This window comes from Cyanistes caeruleus, chromosome 3 (assembly GCF_971803275.1).
Source record: "Cyanistes caeruleus chromosome 3, bCyaCae1.hap1.1, whole genome shotgun sequence".
Taxonomy (NCBI): domain Eukaryota; kingdom Metazoa; phylum Chordata; class Aves; order Passeriformes; family Paridae; genus Cyanistes; species Cyanistes caeruleus.
The window spans coordinates 110260026-110280070 of record NC_141703.1 but is presented as its reverse complement, the minus strand read 5'-3'; the positions used below and the strand labels follow the sequence as shown (position 1 = coordinate 110280070).

Sequence of the window (20045 nt, the reverse complement as noted above, 5' to 3'; positions counted from 1 at the left end):
TATTGCAATTCAATATGTTTTAGAATTTCTTTATCCTCTGCTTTCCTCACACTTCATCACTGCTGGTCCAGATTGCTTCTCCTTCAACATTTCTCCTTTGGATTTAATCACTTCATACAGAACAGCTCACCTAACTCTGTACATTTCCTCATCTTCTTAGGCTCCTTTTACAGCTAACACAGAAAATGGCAAGTTCTGGCATACAAATGATCTTACTGAATCTGACCGTGTGAACCTTGCTGAAAAAGGCAAATCCTGCCCTGGAAGGATGATAAGGCTGATGGCAGACATCAATACTTCTGTAGAACCAATTCAATTACTTCACATGCTACTGCTAGAAACTTCAAACCAAGGGGAAAATGGGACTGTTTCAAAGGGAATTGCCCCTGAACTCTGAGGTGAAGATATTCGGATTTTAAACAAAAAGGTGCTATGGTAATACTAATGTCACAAGAACATGGATATGTGAAGTAATTAATGGAATAGTCCCTTCTTCACAAATATCCTGGCTGGGTATGGTTAAACACACAGTTTGATCCCCCATAGGATCTCTCTTCTGTGTAACAGGTAGGAACTTGGACTTTACTTTTATCCTCAATTAGTAAAAAAAATTTCTTGCCTTAAGTAAATTGTCCACCTTGTCCAATTACACAGCACGCTTTATATAGAAAATATAAGTCACAACTTATTCAACAGAACAATGAAAAAGTTCTTAAAAACACCAATCAACCAAATAGCAACTGAAGAAAACCCCCAGCCCCTGGCACCCAACCTTCACTAAAAAAACCTAACCACCCAAAAACCAAACCCAGAAACACCTTTTAACAGGACAATATGGCATTCATTCCCCACATTTGAAATGCATGCTGCGTCAGCAGGTGTGGGAAGAAGAAGAAAAAAAAAGAGCCTAATTACCATTGATGGTAATAAGGAGTTTAATCAGTACAAGCATTGTAATTTCATTGATTTCTATTTCATAGATTTTTTTTTTAAAAAAAACAAATAGTAAGAATTTGTACTGAGTGGTTGTTAGCCTTAAAAGATTATTCCTTTAAAAAGACCACAAAGTGAACGAGGTAAGAACGCCCAATAGCCCATTCCTTAAAGGTGGAGAGTTCTGAGCAAATTTAACTTCTAAAGACATTTTCTCAAACTGTAGTATTTCAATACTTTGTTTCAATACTTCAGTATTTCAAACATCTGCAAATAATGCTGTATGTTTTCAATTCAAGTATTTTCCACCCACTAAAACAATTAGGCCATATGTTAAAGCATACTTTCAAAGCTAACATGATCAAATAAGAATTAGTTTTCAAATACAAATCCATCAGGTAGATTCAAACAACACCAACAGACAACACTAAAACTGCAATTTCTATTACATGACACAGGGGCAGAGAATTGAAATAGAGATCAATCACTTAATTTTTAACAAGCAATGAACACATACTGTTTTCCTGTATTCTGTTTTAATAAGAAAAAATTACTTTTTTTACACGGAAATAAAGAAAAAATAAATAAAAAATCCTAATCAACTTCAGGAAAAGAAATTTGAAATATTTAATCTTAAGTATTTGAGGAGATGAAAAATTGCTTAGAGGAATTCAGAATTAAGTATCACTGTTACAATCTTGAAGACAAAAATTAATTAATACACATAGACTCATAGAATTGTTTGGGTTGGAAAAGAGCTTAACATCATCAATCTTGTAATATTTCTTGAGAAAAAAAATGAGAAATGTAGATATTTGTTTAATTACACCAACATCATCTGTACCAGAACATTAAACTTTATAATATAGTCAGCACAGGAAAAGTAGCTGACATTTTACATACAGCAATTCTAATCCTGGCCTTTTCCAGACTCACAAAAACACAGGCACATCAAAGTCACACTTCTGATCCAAGAAGGCTGGATGTTACCAACACTTGTTCCTTAAAACTACTACTGTGTTAGTTAACAATTATATCCCTCCTTAATTAAAAGTCCAATAAAATAATCCTTACGTTTGAACAGCTTTAGGAACCCACATGTTAAAGTACAAAAGCTGGACTTATATTTTCATTTTTTTTATAGAATACTTTCATTTTTCAGATATCTTGCACAACAAATACTTCAACAACCATGAATTTCTGCTCTATTTGTCAAAGGTAACATGGCAGCCTCTTTGTCCTGAACCTAGTTTAGGTAAAAACTTTTATTTAAAAGGATATGTTTTAAAATACTTGGACTCCTTTAAAAAATAATATTTAAATAAGCAATATTTCAAGTTATGTTACTGCCTTTCAGGAAGGTTTAATTTTGTTTTCATTGTCTATAACTCAGCACGTAGCACTTGATGATTTGATTTTTGAAACTGGAAAATAAATCACTCAAAACACTAATAAAGCTTTAAGTCAACACAGTATATCAAAAAAACAAAAAAAGATTTCATTTCAAGGTTTGAGTTGTAACTGGAAAGGCAGGAATGTGTTTAAATGGCAGGAGAGATTGATTCAATCAGCAGTAGACACAGCATTAAGATACAGGAGTGGGATTTTGTTTTGCTTCAAAGGTAAAAGTATGAGCTATTCAAGAAGAAACAAATAGCTAGAGAATTCAGACGCAGATCTCAACAAGCAGAGTGGTCCTGCTCAGCTTTAATATACAAATACATGATATTTGCCTTTTTAAGTTGGGGGACTATCACCATGGCAACAAAATTACAATTTAACAATTTTTTAACACTCAAAAGGCAACAAGTGACTTACACATCCATCATGCACATTCAAGGTTGCTTCAAGTTTTAATCTTTGGATAAATTCTCTTCTCCCTGTGAAGAAAAATACCAATTATGTAATTTTTAAAAGCTGAAGTAGTTAACAGCCTGCTAATGACCATTCTCAGGTAAAAACCTAAACAGTTAAAAACCAGAATATAAATTTAAATCTTCAAACAACTCCTATGGTTCTCATTTTAAAAATCCTAAGACAAGCATGACGTTTGCTTGGCTCTTCCATCACCTTTAATAAGAGTGAAGAAGTGGCAAAATGAACATTTCACAGGTTCAAAATCCCGCTAAAACTAATAGCAAGAAAACAGAAATTAGTCCTGTGGTTATTTGGTTCACTTATCTGAGAGGGTGCAAGTATAGCATAGTTCAAGCAGTACAACCCTTGCATTTGGAAAATTAAAATTTAAGACCAATAATATTCCATTTCATAAAAAATATGTGAAAGGAAGAGATGAAGGGTAAAGAGGAAATCTATAAACACCTATAAAGACAAAGCCCCAGGAACGTTCATGTCCTTATGCCCTATATACAAACTGATTTACCACTGCACTCAGAAACACTACTGTACGAAACACATGAAGAGGGAAAAACAAAATATATTGACAAAAATGTGGTCTTTTCCTGAACTAGGTGTTTAAACACATGACTCCAACTCTCAGGTTATACTGAACCCAATATTCCCCAGAAAGCACTTCAAGAAAAGAAAAATAGTGATAAACCTAATATTTTTAACTTCAATCCCCAAAGCTCTTAAGCTCAAGGACCATTACCCCCTTTTTTATTCTGTGTTAGTAGATCTCTCAGAACAAAATTGCAGGTAAGACTGTAGGCCTATGTCAGGCTGGACTGTTGCCAAATATCTAACTCTGAAATTCACTCAAAATTAACCTTAAAAAGCTAGAAGCAGGAAAAGAACAGCAATAGAATCCACATCTGAAAAATCCTACATTTCTGAACTTGTTTTGGTTCAGCTCAAGGCAGAACCATGTCAGAGCTCAGTGCTGCCTCTGGCAGTACGGCACGTATTTGGAAAAGAAGTTTCTCCTCTCTCCACTTGCTTCCTCTGAATGCTTTTTATTTCTCACATATACTCTCCAGCCCTGAAAAAGAACACCTGATATCCACACCTGGTCCCTCCCAACCACCTGTCTGGAAGCAGGCACTGAGCATCCCTGCCCCACTCCCTCCTCAAAGGCCAGGACACCCTTCCAGCAGCACCAATTCCTGCAGCTACAGCTGCACCCCATCCAATGCTCACACAGCTTTCCCTTCATCAAAGGTCTCTAAATACCTCAGTTTTGCTGGAACTAAAAGCCACCTCCAAAATTCAAAATTGCCCATAACACAGCTTAAGTACATTAGATGAAGAGCATACTTTGGCAAAATATTTTTTCTGTCTCAAGAGGAGGTACTTAGGGTGAAATGGTTATAAAGTGCTTGCAATTAAAGCATGCCTGAGCCAGCTTTAAAAGTATAAAAACCAGACTTCTCTGATGCCCTATCTTATAAACTTTGAAGTTGTGACATCTCAGGTGCTACAATTTCTGTTAATTAGGAATAACCATAATTAGAGAAAAATTAAAATAATGACATCTTAGGCACCATGCCTTACTAGCAAGAATGTATGTATTCTTTGATTAGGAATACACATCTACCTAGTTCACTATGCTTTCTTTACCACTTCTCCTTACCCATTTTTCCCCCCTCTAGGAACAGACTTTGACCATAGATTCTTAACAGTTGGTTCACTGTACCTGTCAGTGAAATCCTATATTTTTTTCAAATCAAATGATTTCTGTGTTTTCAATGAAAATTCTTACTTTCAGATTAATTTGATTTCTTCAATTGCTTGTAAGTAAATGTGAATGCTGTGGTTGGAAATATTACCTGCTACATGCTTGGGTATCACTTTGCATAACAGAAACTTTTAACTTTGCTTCTGGGATGCTCCTGCAATGCAAAATACAGAGCAGTAATACACGACCTCCAATAGGAGAACTTCATTAAGAATTGTGTACTCCATAGGCCAGCACAAAAAATACAGTGTTTGCCAGAGCCATCACACTTTCATTGAAAAACAGAAAAATCTGACAGCAGTGGATGTTTGTTGGGCATTGCATCACGTGCATAAAACACATCTGGAAGGAGGTGATGGCTGCAGGGCAACAGGCAGGTGCTTGCTGAGAATCCTCTGTACACACACACATCAAAGATGATTCAAACTAATTTTTAAAAAACAAGAAAGCAACAGATTTTCCTGCTTCCTGTATGCTCTGGTTTTAATCCAAATCACTTAAACCAGCATGTAAGAAATAATAACTTGTTCCAATCCCATTTTCAGTTTCAATTTTTATTTCCCTACGGAAATCTGTTGACAAAATAACATATGAACAACTTGTTGTTGTTAAATTAGGATTTTTTGGTCTTAATAAGAACACAGTATCCATACAAGTTTCAGTAAACCAGAGATGCAGACAAAAGGTGTCTCACATACTCAACACTTGGCCACTTAAAACATTCAAAAAAAAAACAAAACTTGTTAGGATTGCAGATATGATTTGCTATATATGTTTTTAGTTACTTATCCTTCGATCATTTTTTACCTAAATATTTGAGAAAGTAACTAAATACAAACAAAATTACAACTTAAATCATTTCTACACTCCCTAAAGTAAAAAGGGGGCAAGGGAGAAAGCAGTTAAAATGTTCTCCCTCCAAACCCCCTCTTATTTGATTAAGCACAGTAAGATAACTGAATGGATTGTTTGCAGTTTATCTGAGCATTCAAAACTAGAACCACCAGATCCTATGTGGTACTTTTACTCTAAAATAAAAAACTGAACTACATGAATGAACTGATCTGAAGAAAATACAGCCTCTGCTTTTGCTGTTGTTAAAAGCTGAGCAAAGGCAGTGATTCTATACTTGTACAGATTCCTTGTACTTTAGCAATAACTCCTACAGGTTCACTTGGTTTGATAAAAATTCTCAGCAGTAAATATTAGAATTTGTCACTTGAATATTTCTGCCATTGATCCATTTTTATGACATTGAAAAAATTCAAGAATCTATAACAATAATAACTCCTGGTTTGTTTTCTTCAGCATCTCAGCTCTTATTGCTGGACTTCCTAACAGTCAGATTCTCCATGTCAAGGGCTCTGCTCTCCCAAGTGACAAGAATCTTCACAATCCTTAATTCCCATTCGCCTAATCCAAAGGCTGCCTGTTCCCACCACCTTCCTACAAAGGCAGCCCTCCTGGCTCCCATTTCAGGTACAATGATGGACAAAACCCATGCTTTAAACAAAACCCCAAAAGTACATTTCTCTTATAGTATCAGCATCAAGACCTCTGTCATGATTAGATTTTTCCCACCCCAACACTGAGCACAGGCTCTCAAGCCAGAAACTTTTTATTTTTCCCCTTAACTATGTAGTACCCCGAGAAAGGCAATAATTTAATTCTGTGAGGGTGCTTCAATATACTGTTCCCAATATTCAAATAAGGCCTAGGATGCAGATCAAGTGATCAAGCTGTCATCACCAAGATTATTTCACTGGACAGTGGAACACACATAGGGTTTGCTTCAAAACTGCTAAGGTGAATTTATCTATAAGAACATGATAAAACAAAACAAAACAAAAAAGCCCTGGTAAATCTCAAATGGCTGTGATGACCTCCCTGTGAAGTGTCTACATAGCTGAAATTTGGAAAGCTGTCAAGCTAATGCTCCACCCGCCCATTTTCACTAGTTATGCACCAAGTGAAGCCTCAAGGTTCAGTGCCACTCTCAGTACAATGATCAGTATTTTCAGGTTTTAGCCATCCACCCATTCTCACCAAACATTATGCACTACTGAAGCCTCAAGGTACACTGAAACTCTCAGTGCAGTGATCAATAATTTTTTTAGTTTATATTAAGCTGGAGACTAAGGGAACGTTCTGTGTATGAAAGAAGCCCCACCTTGAATCATTCATAATACAAATTTAGTATGGGAAAGCAGGTGAAAGAGAAGCTGAAGCTGTTTCTTTGTAATTTTACTTCTTCAAAACATCCACTGTGCACTAAGGTCAAACCAAATGCTGCCTTGCAACTCCCACCTGGAGAATTCCCCAACCTGGGTGTCTGGGCACATTTACAGAGCTCTAATCTCGCTTCAGGGAGCAAAACCAAAATACAACAAACTGCATCCCTTGTACTCCCCACTCACAGTCCTTATGACACCATTTAGGTCACAATCTGTGGTTTAGGAATTGCTGATCAGGTGCTTTCTACGTGCCTGTTTTGGCAGAGAGACACATACCTTTCTTTTGTAAGCAACTTAGTCAAAGCTGCTTCAGAACTGATGACAGTAGACAAATTAAATGCTTCGAGCATGTAAAACCTTCATATATTTAAAATTATGCTCCAGAACTTCCCCCTGAAGAAGTACAGATCATTTCATGATGAAGGTTTAGCTTTAAAGCACACTTGTGCTCCACAGAAATTTAACTAAACTTTGATCTAATGCAGCACTAACACAGTATAAGACATTAAAAGACAACCCTTATTCAGTAATAGACCCCATTTATCAAATGAACACTCATTTATATCAAGCTGGCTCTTTGCAAGGCCAAGTCCCTCAGCGCTGGCTCGCTGTGACATTTGGAATGCCCTAGTTTAAAGCTGAAATGGAGCCAGCATCTGTTCCCAATGCAGAGCACATGTTATCCTGCACTCTGAGTGCATTTCAAAACTTCTCCAGGGTAGAGTTTAGGCATTTCTGAAGTAGCTCTGTTTGTATATAGCTTATTTTGCTGGATCAACTACATCAAACTCTGCATCATGATACAACTTTTGACCCACATCTCAATACATTTTTTCCAGCAACCAGAATTCTCTATATACTATACAGTAAACAGGACTATACACATAACTTTCATCAAGGTAAGTTAAGATTCTTGAAGATGAATTAAAACCCTAAAAACCATTTGTTAGATATGTAAGCCAACACTGTCCTCATTTTATAGTCATTGAAACTGAAACTCGAAACTCAAGCAATTTATCAAAGGAAAGAGGGAACCAGCAGTTCTGCCAGAAACCAAATCCATGGGTGTGACCTCCAGTCCTTTGAACAGGGCCCTGTGTTGTATTTCTTCACTCTCCTCCACTACTGCAAAAATGCCAAAAATTATAACTCTTGGTTCTGTCAATGTTTAAAACACTATCAAAGCAGATAACTCAAATTATTCTCTGTTCTTGAAGCCTGAAAGCATGAACACTACAATGAAAACACAAAATATTTTTGTTGTCTACAAAGAGACTTCTTTGACATTTTAATATGTCAGAACTTTGCTACTAACCAGCCAGCATCAAACAATTTGGTGCTAATCAAACCCTAAGGTAGGTTTAAGTAATGAGCTTTACATATAAAGAAACACAAAACTTTCAGATATTGTAACACCAAGACAGAAACTACAGAAGACAGAACACTATGCCCTCAATTATAAATCAGCAAGCCTGTAATATCTCGTGGTGAGCATATTAATACAAAATCTGATCTCAAAAAAACAAACAAACCAAGAAACCAACAACAACAACAAAAATGAACAAACAAAAAAACTAAAGAGATCTCCTCAAGTTTTGAACAGCAAAAAGGTAGTTCAGTAAGGTTATACATTTTAGGGTAATAAATAACATTCTGGAAAATCACTTGTTTATGAGTGCTTCTACAGAATCTGCAAAAATAGGTTACTGTAGGTAAGAGCAGAAATAAGGTGTGTTTGCATTAGCAGCAATGGCTGTAATTACCTTTGAAACATCTTTTGGATACTGAAAGTATCCACTCCCATGTATAAGCCTCCACTGGGCTCCATAACTGGTAAGGTTACAAGTATTTGGGCTTTAAACCAATGTCTTTAATTTCTGTTTGATATTTATTATGATTTATACCTGAAAGGTTACATAAAATTCAGCTGCATTAATAGAGTGTTTAAGGTGTTCTCACTGACAAAAACGTGGGATAAAGTACAAGTACCTTTCTCAGAGAAGGCACTTTATCTGTGCTGTACTGACTGGTGCTAAGTGGATTTCATTCACAAGTACACCACATTCTGACAGATATCCCTACACTCCCCCTTACACTGCCCATACTTGAGTCTTCTATATTGTTCTTGCCACAGACTGCAAGTGAGGTTTTGTGACAGGAAAAAAATGCCAATTTTCAACAATTTTGATATTTATTCAATCCTTTAAAGTAGTTGTCCTGGGCTGACTTTATGATGCTGAATTGTATCCCCATTCGTCTGTTTAGCTCAGAAATAAATTTTGCACCTTTAAAACTATATCTGACAGTGAAGGGGGGGAGAAGGAGAAGCAGTGAAATGTCAAAAACAGAGATAAGAGCTTCAAAACCAGCTGCATTCAAAAACATAGAGATAAGAGCTTCAGCTCTCTCTCATGGACGGTGCTGTCTGCAGCAGAGACAGTGGGAGAGAGCTCTCCTTTGCTTTTAGTGAGTTTTTTTGCTAGCTGAGGCAGGGACTCTGGCTTTTCTATTTTTTTGGAACTGATCAGCCTTGCTCTGAACCAAAAAGCCAGAAAAACAGCGTGAGCTTACACCTGTGGCCCACTGGGGCCCGGGATGCGGTGTTTTCCAGCACAGGAGAAACTGATAAGAGACTGTGAGAGCTGAGCTACACCCCACGCAAACGGCTCTCTGAATTCACCATCTCTTCAGAACAATGAAATTCACATTGATTAATATTATTCATTTTTCTGTGTTTGTGAGTACTTTGCTTGTTAAATAAACTACATTTTCCCACTTTTCTCAAAAGAGATTTTTTCCCTCCCAAACTAGGTAGGAGAAGGACCATTTAAATTTGTTTTCTAGAAAGACCCCATCAGAAATCTCCCTAAATTTGCCCTGAACCAAGACAGTAGTCTGATGACCAAATACAAACTACTCACTGAGACAAAAGGCACTTTAAATTTTTGTATTATGCTACAAATATTTCTAATTTCTATAGAGCAGAGGATAAAATTCACATAACAAAACTAAGAGAAGCTCTATCTATGTAAAAGATAACACATACCACCTTACTCCTCTGAACAGAAAACTATCTGACATAGCTTAAGTGATTAACTGGATGTAGGATTAACTACATGCAAAAGCTTTTGCTGTTTTCTCCACCAGCACTAAAATAGGACTCCCAAAGAAACAACTCGAAATTCTAAAACATATACCAACATTAAAAACAATAGTTATGAGATAAAAAAAATACATTTGTGCCCTGCTTTGTTCTCCAAAGAAAAGTCAAAGGAGGCCTCTATTACTGAAGGCAAAAATAAATATTATGCAGATTGCTGCAAGTTTGAGTAAACAGCATTACTGTAGGATTCAATGTGTCTTTGGAAATGCTTCCCTTTGACTTGGAGAAGTCTTCATGTGAAAATGCTATGAGGGCAGCACTGTTGAATAGTTTTGTATAAAAGCAACATCAACATAATAACCCAGCCAATCCTTCACAGCCCTTTGGGAAACAGGCATCATGCACTCTGCTTTATGTTCTCAGGTACTACTGATCACTGTGACCCAAGGTTACTTAGTTAATTAGTTAATTCACTTTCCAGCAAGAAAAGATGGTATATAAGAAGCTGAAATGTGCTCTTGCTCCACCCCAGTGCAGAAGTTAAAATTGCTTGCAGTAGTACCAGGGTGTCTCACCTCCAAGCACTCAGGCAAAATGAACCCTGGAGCATGCAGAATCACTAGGAGAAGGAAAGAAAAAGTGGAATCTGCTTTTAAGAGAGCATTCCTAGCAGGAATGTCCTCTTTTCTGCTGAGGAGGTGTGTGCTCCCACTGCTGCCAGTCCTTCCATCACCTTCCAGCAACTGCCCGAGGCTGCTGCCTCTCCCACTCTGCCAGCAGAACTAATCCCAGGAATTCCAGACAAAAGCTCCGGGCGAAATCAAAGCCTACTATTTAAAGTTGTTTAAGCTAACTCAGTACTCATTTTTAAACAGATTAAGAACTGATTATACAGAAGCTTACCAGCATATCTATAGACATGTCTTCTAGCAAAAAAACCACCCAGGGCCTTCCTTTCCTACAAGTGAAATCAAGAACTTGGACAGCGTGGAACTGAATTAAGGCATTTAACATTCTGCATACCTGCCTAATTTAATGTATCATTTAATCCTGGGTAGTATAGAAATTGTACTCTGCTGGGTTTGTTTGGGGGAACTCAGGAAATAGATATATAGATACCATAACAGATAAGGGTCATAACCCCATAAGATTACAAATTTAAACACCAGGAAACTGGCCAGGATTAATGATAGATTACGTCAAAAGTTGAGCTCAAGTAGAAAGCTGAGTCTTGATAGCAGATTACTGTTAACAGTGTACTGACACAGGATAAATTATCACTGGGTATTTAAAAACAAGTGGGGGGGAAAAATCTTACTTTTAAAAATTATATTGCCTCTTGCATTAAACTATATGTATTCATCCTACGTAACTAAAAAACCTGTTTAACTCCAAAGACACTTTTTTTTACTGAAGACAGTTCTCAGGACATAACAGTGTTTTTAAAATAAAACCAAATTAAAAAGGAACCAGATTTTTTTCCTCATTTCCTAGAAACACACTGCAATAACTGTAACATATGCAACCTAAATAAAGAGGTGGGTTTGGTCTAACAGTTTAATTTTAACAGTTTTTTATTTTGGTGAAGTTTCAGGAGTTCAAAAAGGGTTGAACAAACACTGATGGTTCAGAACACAAGAAGTTCACAGAGAAGGGACAGATTCTCATCTTCCCCATGATATCTGTTAGAGAGCAGTCAGCATTAATGACACATTCGATCCTCCCAGAAGTAAGCTTGCGAATTCTTGAAGAACAAGATGAGGAGAATAAGAGGATATTAAAATTCACTGATGTGACTCAGATTCCATCTCATGATATTCACATTCAATATTTAATTATTCAACACACACTAAAGCATTTGGGACACATCTGAATCAGCAGCTCACTAAGCCCCAAAGACACAAAAAAAGCCGAGACTTGCACTCAAACAGTGAAAAATCCAGCTTTGTTTGAAGGCTGCCATAGTTTGTGTCCAAACTGATCCTTTTCCTTACTGCCAGGACAGGACTGGTCTCAAGTGTCAACAGGTTCTTGATACATGATCAGTTATATCCCACTAGACTATTCTGGGGACACTCAAGGATAGAAGATCAGGAATCACATGCAAAGTCACAAGAACTCACAGAGCTGCAGTGAAACATCTTGGAAGTGACTGAACACAGACAGGTTTAATGGTCTGCCCTAATGCAGTTAATGGAAGCAATCCAACTGGAAGAAAGCTATGGGGGGAAAAAAAATTAAAATAAATAAATAAAGGAAAGAGATCTAAAGGATCTCTCACATCACTGCCTCATCCTGAAATACAAATCCAGTACATGCTGTACACGGCTTGTTTTTGCAGCAAGAGACAGCTTTCATGTATCCAAAGCTCATTATTAGAAGATCAAGGTACAACTTAACTACGAAGCTGTCTGAAATACTCAGTATCAAGGCACAGGCAGTTATTTACAAAGCAAACACATTCCCTGTACAAAGATAGTCTTCAAAAGCACAAAATATAAATGCAATGAAATATTGCAATAATAAATGAAAATATATTAGAAGTGCACACAAATGTCTGCATTCCAGCTGTCTGCTGGAGAACACTGAAGCTCCAAAGGATAGAAAGCAAATACATTTGCATCCTAAGACTGAGTATAATTCAAATATTATAATACATGCAAAGCCTTGGGACTACAACCCACTTACACACACTCCTACTTCCTGGCAGCCATTAACAGACATGATTAATGTTCTGTTAATCACAGATATTATACACAAGCTTAATCCCTTAAAATCAAAAAGTACATCTGTATAGTTCCACCCATTTCAAGAAACTGTGACAAATCTGCAGATAACTTTAAAGGCCTCCTGAATTTTTGAAGGTCAGAAAACCAATAGTCTGAAACAGTTATACCATTTTTTTCTAATTTCTTGCTGGCCAAACATAATGCCAGAAATCCACCTGCCATTTCAATTCGTATGTCAAAATAGAACAGCAGCCAAAAAGTTGGTGGCTTAGAAAACTAAAATATCAAAACTCAGTAAGAAGGTTCAATTGGTAAGTTCTGACCTAGGCAGTAGTATTAAAAACAAAAACACCCAAAAAACAAAGCAAAACAAACAAAAATGCCTAAAATAAGTTTCTGCAAGGTAACCCCACCAAAGAACGTAATAACATGATCCACAAGGATCTACAGTTTTACACAAACTGGTGTTTGTACATAAAAAACCAGAAGCTGTGCTACTATCAATCCCCAGCATTCTAAAAACAAACATTGGAAATCATTCTCTTATTTCAGGACAGAGTGACAGAAGGCACCAAGTAACTCCAGACCCTGCATGAAATTTTTTTTTTAAAGAAAATACACTAAAATTATCATCAACACATTATCTCTGAATGGAAGCAAAATGGGATAACACTGAGGAGAAAGGAGCAGTAACAAACCACAACAAACTACAAAACACACAGGAAGATGTAACTGAAAAAAAATGTCAGTGATATTAACCACAAGCAAAGATTTCCAAGATAACAGCAAAAGAAGCTATCAAATTTACCTAGATTAATGCTACATGGCTGTACCACTTGCATGTCCAAGTGACTCCTGTCTTCCACTCCCATAGCTCAGTTAGCCTATGGGTGAAATAAGCCCAAAGATAACAGAAAGCTGATTAGACTGAAATTAAAAGGAAACCTTCAGCACTCAGGCCACAGAAATACTCATCTAACCTTAATCCTGCCTCCCAGCTCACATCTCTTTCTGGTTTTCTGATACGTACCAAATTATAACCAGCCAGAATTTTTCTATTTGTTGTTTTGTCCAGGTTATTCTGTTACACTGTGTTTTTATTATCCTTTACCAACATTAAAGGCTTTAAAATGAGTGTCATTATTATCTGAGATTATTTACTTTGAAGTAGGAAAAAAAAAAATCATTAATCCCGTATGCTAGGATCACCCCTAATATCTTTTCCTACAAGCTGTTTTAGACATACATATAGTGCCTTTCTGCTCCTTGGTACCAATTTAAATGAGATAGTATCAGGGAATTCATTTCAGACATAGTCTCTTTATTAAATTCCTCCAAATTCAATTTGTTAGCAACAGGTCTCAATGCTACACTGCTCTTTCAATAGCCCATCTGTAATTTTTTTAAGGACTGTAGTCACTAAACCTTGCTTTTATTAACAAGAGGAAAAGACCCCAAAGATACCCAGTTTAAGGCAATACCAAACCACTTTCCTCTCTCATGGTTTTTTCAGTTAAAATGTTACATCCCTTTTATGCAATGCTCTTATGTCTCTTAAGCTTTTCTATACACAACCAGTGAAGATCCAATGACTACATCAAATTTCCTGCCTTCCTAATGCTTCCTACCCCCTTCCAATATTAGACTGAACACATGAAAACTGTTCCACAGATGTATTTTCCTCCAACTCATTCATTACACCGTGAACTTCAATTCTGCCTATTTGTATTATTCAGAAAACATTTCTAATGAAAATATCTCGGGAGTTCACTTACATCTTTCTAAACACTTCAGTCAGTTGAGTTTCACAAAGTATTTGATGTGTGATGTCGCCCTGAGAATCAGCCTTTCAATATCGTTTTCATAATTTTTAGCTACTTTCCCAGGAAAGTAACTATAAACATAGGTGTTTATACATTCCATTAAAGATATGCTCTCATGGTCAGTGTGCTTGGGAAGGTGGTAACCTGACTATCCAATCCCTGGTCGCTGTCAAAAACCTATAAATACTGAAAGGACAGAATAAACTTCTTTTCTTTTTTCACCACACTTCGAGCTGTGTCCATGTGAATCGTGTCCGACAGTGACAGTGTGATCGAATACATCACTACAGAACTGAGCTCTCATAAACAGACCATCAGGTACATTTATAATACTGCTTTTTCAAGCAGCAGTTCATCTGCTAGACTTGAAGAAAAAATAACATAAAACACCTCTACCAGATCTGGAGTTTAGCTGTGACAGGTGAGTGTTTTTAACTCATGGTGGAAAAGAAAATTAATTCCAGAGGTTTAGGACATGAAATATAACAGTGTACCTAAAAAAACCCCTAAACATCAAAAGTATTATGCAAAGGATTTAAGAAGAAAGGCTGATTAAATACTCTGCCCAACTCCAAGTTTGCAAAAGCACCCCCTACAAAGCTGATCATGTTAAAGCTGTCTGACCCTTCTTACTCCACATTATTTTCAAAGACCAAGATACCACATATTAAAATACAGCTGGACTAAAAACTGGGAAAAATAATGCCTTTCTTTTTGGTTGTTCTCCCCAGCATTCAAATTTTCATTCTGCTGGGCTTAGTTGGTTTGTTTGTCCAAGAAAAGGAAAAGAGAGAATGAAAGTTTACAGCATTTTAAAGAAGTATTTTAATTTCACTTTCACACTCTGGGCAATGTATTTTAGGAAATACCAAATGTTCAGCAGCAACACCAAATTCTATCTTCATTCAACCAGCCACTAGTAGTTTTATGAACTGATATGAATGGAGGGCAGTCAATATCAAAACTCATCAGTTATAATAGTTATTCTTGCCTGATTTTCAACCCTACTTATGAGCAGGGCAAACAACTAACTTCAAAACTCTAATTAGCTCTAGGATTACTGTGGTTCATCCCTGTAAAGAGGAAGAACTATTGAAACCTAGGCCGTTTAGTAAGCTCTCCCTACATAAAATTATTCAGAGATCTCTTTTTAGTAAGAACTGCCGTAAGCTTTACAAAATTTGATCACAATTAACCTAACTACTGGTTTCCTTACAGTGAATTTTTTACAGACTTCAAACTTTTCCCAGATCTTAAAAACCAGGATGATAAAAACTTAGTAAGATATGAAACAATCTGTAAAGAAGTGGGAGTAAAAGCTCACAGGAAAGCACCACAATGCTATCTCTAAGATACTATTCTGAAATCTTCATTCCTTCTTTTTCTATTAGGTTTAGTATCTAACTGTATGAAGATATCAGAGACCAGGAAGAGCTGACTATTTTGATATTTGCTTCCATTGTATCAAGCACCACAGCTTCCAACAACTACTCTGAGTTAAAATACAGCATCAGTTCCTCTCCTTTTACACTGAGAGACTTTCTCTGCTATGTCAGACAGCAAAAATAAACCAACCAAACAAAAACTCCAAATCAAACAAATAAAAATAAAAAGGAAAAGTCTTTATTCTTCCTTGGGTCTAAACAGAGCCATTCTCTGTTTAGGAGATAGGACCCTTCACAGAAAAGCAAATAAACCCATCACATTAAATACTTCAGAGGAATTATGGATCCCTCTTTCTTGTAAGAAACCCACGCTGCCATTTCTCTAGCCAAATCATTGTATGTTATATTAAATCCACACAGAGGCCAGAACACTTTACCTGCCGCCAGAACAGGTTTGTTCACCCTGAAATATTGCCACAATGACACAAAATTGCAAGATTTGGAGAGTCTTGTGAAAGCATCCTGAGTAATTACACTCGCCAGCTTCGAGGCAGAATTTAACTCGGATACTACAGTTTGCGCCAGTATTTTTCAGGGTAAAAGCATAGCGATGTGCCACTGAAAGAAGTCTGAAACTTAGTTTCCATCTGTGATCTGGCAGCAGGGCTCCTTCCACCAGCACCAGGCTAAGAGGATGCCTAAACTGAATCAAAGGAAAGAGAGCTACAGCCTCCCCCAGGCCTGGCTTCCTCTGGAGACCTCAAACACAAGCACTGCCTGAAATTGAGAGTAATTAGCCTACAAATGCTGAAGGAAACGTAGCTAACAGATACATTGCTGGGACCCACATCTTCTCTCTCTCATCACATCAGGAGCTCTCACCAAAGGATAACATTTGAAAGACACAATCCCAGACGCAGGGATTGCCCCATCTCCATGAGCTGTTTCTCTGGAACTCTGTCCAGACCTGACTGGGCTTCAGAGCAATTATTTAGGGATCTTGCAAAATCAGACAGAGTTTTTGTAAGGCCACAAATTCCAGGGGTGAGCTATCTGCATGGAAAGGTACATTACACAGATCCTTCCTGGAGCAGCTGTTTTCAGAAGCAGAGAGAGGCTATTTATAGAGTGCCACTTGATTGCCAGTTCACATGAAACTAAAACACTGAGTAAATAGGAAACAACAATTAGATCTCAGATGTTTTCCTTCAAAACATGGTCACGGTCCATTTTTCTGATATTTTACACTGTAGGACAACACAACCATCCCAGTGAAGAGTTCATTATGCAAGTACCATCCAAACAGACACACCTTCCTCCCAACTGCATTCTTAGTCATGGACTTGCTACAATGCTTTTCCTTTGATTTCGTGGCTGAAAAAGTGCAGCAAGCAATGAAGAGATATATAAATTACTTCATTTTGTACCGGTATCCATAAGTGTTTTGACAAATTTGCAAAAAAATAATTTGCCAAAAATAAAGCACATGGATAATGCCTTGAGTCTCCCAACACTATTCTTAAGTTAAAATTAAACTTGTGTCCTCCATTTCTTCTATCTGCCAGACCACTGAAATACGACTAAAAATAAAGAAATTATAAATAGGAAGAAGCCTTATTTATTAATTATAAATAGGAAAAAGCCTTATTATATATAAGCCTTATTTCCCACACAGATCAGATCAGCAGTGACACCCACCTGACCGCTGCGGTCTTGGACCAGTGGGCCAGAGAACAAAGCTCCTACATAGAGCTGCTGAAGTCTGAAAGAGAAAAGACCCACACCTACACTGTCCTGCACACAAAAAGGCACAACAGGCCTCTTGTCTGAGAAATCTGCACTTGAACCACCACATCTGACTAGCAGTCAAACTAGTGGGATTATTAAGGCCATAAATGTCATTTGGGGTAAAAGTGTGATGGTTCCACAAGAAAATCACACCCCGTACCAATCCCCCAGTGAAAAGTAGGAGTCAGTAGGGACTGAAGGGACTGAGCATTTCTTGCCACCACCAATGCAGATCTCAGCATCAATCCAGTGGGAAGGCTCTCCCAGGTCTTATTTTTTCAAGGCTCTGAAAGCAACTGAACTTGTTTAGGTGAAAGGAAAAACAGTAAATATGAGACCTTAACCAAAGTAGCAAAGTTTTGTTTTTAACTAAAGTTATGTGCATTTTATTGGAGCAGCATCCAGAAAAGACATCTTGGTATGTTTGGGAAGATCATTTCTACTGTTCAAATCTTAGTACTTCAACTGCCAGAGACACAATCACATAAAAGTAGCAGAAGAAAAAGACAAAAAAAGGTCTTCAAAAAAAATGTGTGCTTCTTCAGAATCTGCATGCTACAATCCTAATTTTAACATTGAGCTTTTCTGCTCCAACTGGAGCAGACAAAAAGAAAAAAAAAAAACCCAGGCAGAAGGGTAACTAAAAGTTACAACAATCCTCAGCTAACGCTTGGCCAAGCACAGCTTGAGACATAACCAAAATCAAAAGCAGCTAGATCGTTAGTTCTCAACCTTTTCTTTTTATTTCAGGACTCAAAATTTCTTTCCAAGGGACTTGTGTGCTGCACACACACACCCCCCCCTCTCCGTGATCGGTAGAAACCTACCAGCAGTAACCTTGATTTCCTCGATTAACCTTTTGTGGATTACTGAGTGCTCGGGGACTACAGACAGAAAACTCCTAAATTAGGCTCTGTAATGCGATATCCCACCTTAAATTCCACCAGGAACAAACCAAACGACAGACCATTAGCAGCGACATTACCAGCCGGGAAAGCCGGGGAGGCACAGAACGACACTCGTTTTACAACGCTGTAAATCAAGCTCCATCTCGAGCACCCGAGGTTTCCACTCCAAGGCAGGAATTGTTTTGCCACACGAGCACAAAAGAACGCGTTCCACCGAGCCATCTACCCTGGACACCCCCCGAAATCCACAGGGCCACTACGACCACACATCCAAAAACACGTGAAGAAACACTGGTTTTAAAAAATAAAATGTTGGTAGCGTTTTATTACAGAACCTGCGCCATGACAAAGAATGTCGATAGTTCCCTCACGCCACAGAAACCTCCCCACGGCCTCGGAAACTAGAAGTGGCGCTGGCTTTAACTTGGAAAGTGAAAATACCTGGCTTGGGCGTGGAGGCGAGGGCAGCCCGGGGCTGAGGCGCCCGCGGGGACCCCGCGGAGCACTTGGGGACACAAAGGGCGGGCGGCCCGGCCGGCGCCGAGCGCGTTCCAGCGGCTCGGCTTCTCCCGGAGCCCCGGGAGCGCCTCGGGGGCGCCGGGACAGCGGCCGCGCCATGATCCCGGAGGAGCTTACGTGCTTTGTTCCCAGCCTCCGGCAGCTCAGCGCCGGTAAATCCGGACCCTGCCCGGCCCCGGCGCTATTTTGAGCCGCCGCCCAACTTCCCGGCTGGATCTCCGCGTGCAACAGTTCCTTGGGGAAGCAAGGGCGGCGGGCGAGCGGAGCCGCGCACCGGGGCACCGGGGGGTCCTGGCGGGCCCCGCGCCACCCCGGGACCAAGGAGGGATGGGGCCGGGGTGTCCCGGAGCACCCCTGAGGGCGCGTTGGGCCGGGGGCTGGATTTGGAGAAGGTGTCGCCGCCCCACACGGGCCACAGGAAACTTCGGAGCTGCGGGACGGCGCGGCCGAGCGAGGGAGCGGTGGCGCCTGGAAGGGTCTCCGGGCCCCCTCCTCGCTTGGTGGAGCGCCAAGGACGGCCGGACCTCGTCCTCACCACCCCTCCCCACACCGCCCGTCCTTACCGAGGTAGTGCCTGCGCAGCAATCCGGGCTCCTCCAGCCCCAGGGTCCGCTTCCGCACGTCCCAGAGCAGGGACATGGCCCCGCGCGGGCGGGAAGGGCGCGCGCGGAGCGGGGGGGATGCGCCGGGACCGGCCGGGCGCGCGCGATCACCATGGGAACCGCCGAGCGGGCCCCGCGCGCGCGCCCCACGCCCGCCTCGCGCCGAGGCACCGACCGCGAGCCGGAGGCGCGGCGGGTCCGGGCCACGCCCACCGCGCGGGGGCCACGCCCATCCCGGCCGCGGGAGCCACGCCCACCGGGAGGGCGGGGGCGCGGGGGCCCGAGACAAGCGGGAGTCTCGCGCGAACCGGTGACGTCGCCCCGCCCCGACTGAAGGAAGGGCGCGTCGTGGGCGTGAGGGTGACGTCAGCGCGCTCGTCTCCG

The 20045-nt window shown here is 39.6% G+C and overlaps 1 protein-coding gene across 10 annotated transcripts in view; it reads right to left on the bottom strand.

Moving 5' to 3' along the window:
* The window catches only part of DCAF6 (DDB1 and CUL4 associated factor 6), a 77378-nt gene extending 57498 nt beyond the window's left edge, over positions 1-19880 (bottom strand). For 3 of the 10 annotated variants that reach the window (XM_086884164.1, XM_086884165.1, XM_086884166.1), the window contains exons 1-2: positions 19623-19866; positions 2752-2813 (exon numbers count right to left, since the gene is read on the bottom strand). In XM_086884164.1, coding sequence (XP_086740290.1) covers positions 2752-2813; positions 19623-19698 — 138 coding nt within the window. In that variant the 5' untranslated portion in view covers positions 19699-19866. Of the gene's footprint in view, positions 1-2751; positions 2814-4661; positions 4726-10482; positions 10652-19622 lie in introns of those variants that run through there. The other 7 variants (XM_086884167.1, XM_086884169.1, XM_086884171.1 and 4 more) reach the window with 5 other exon arrangements.
* Between the last annotated feature and the right edge of the window lie 165 nt (positions 19881-20045).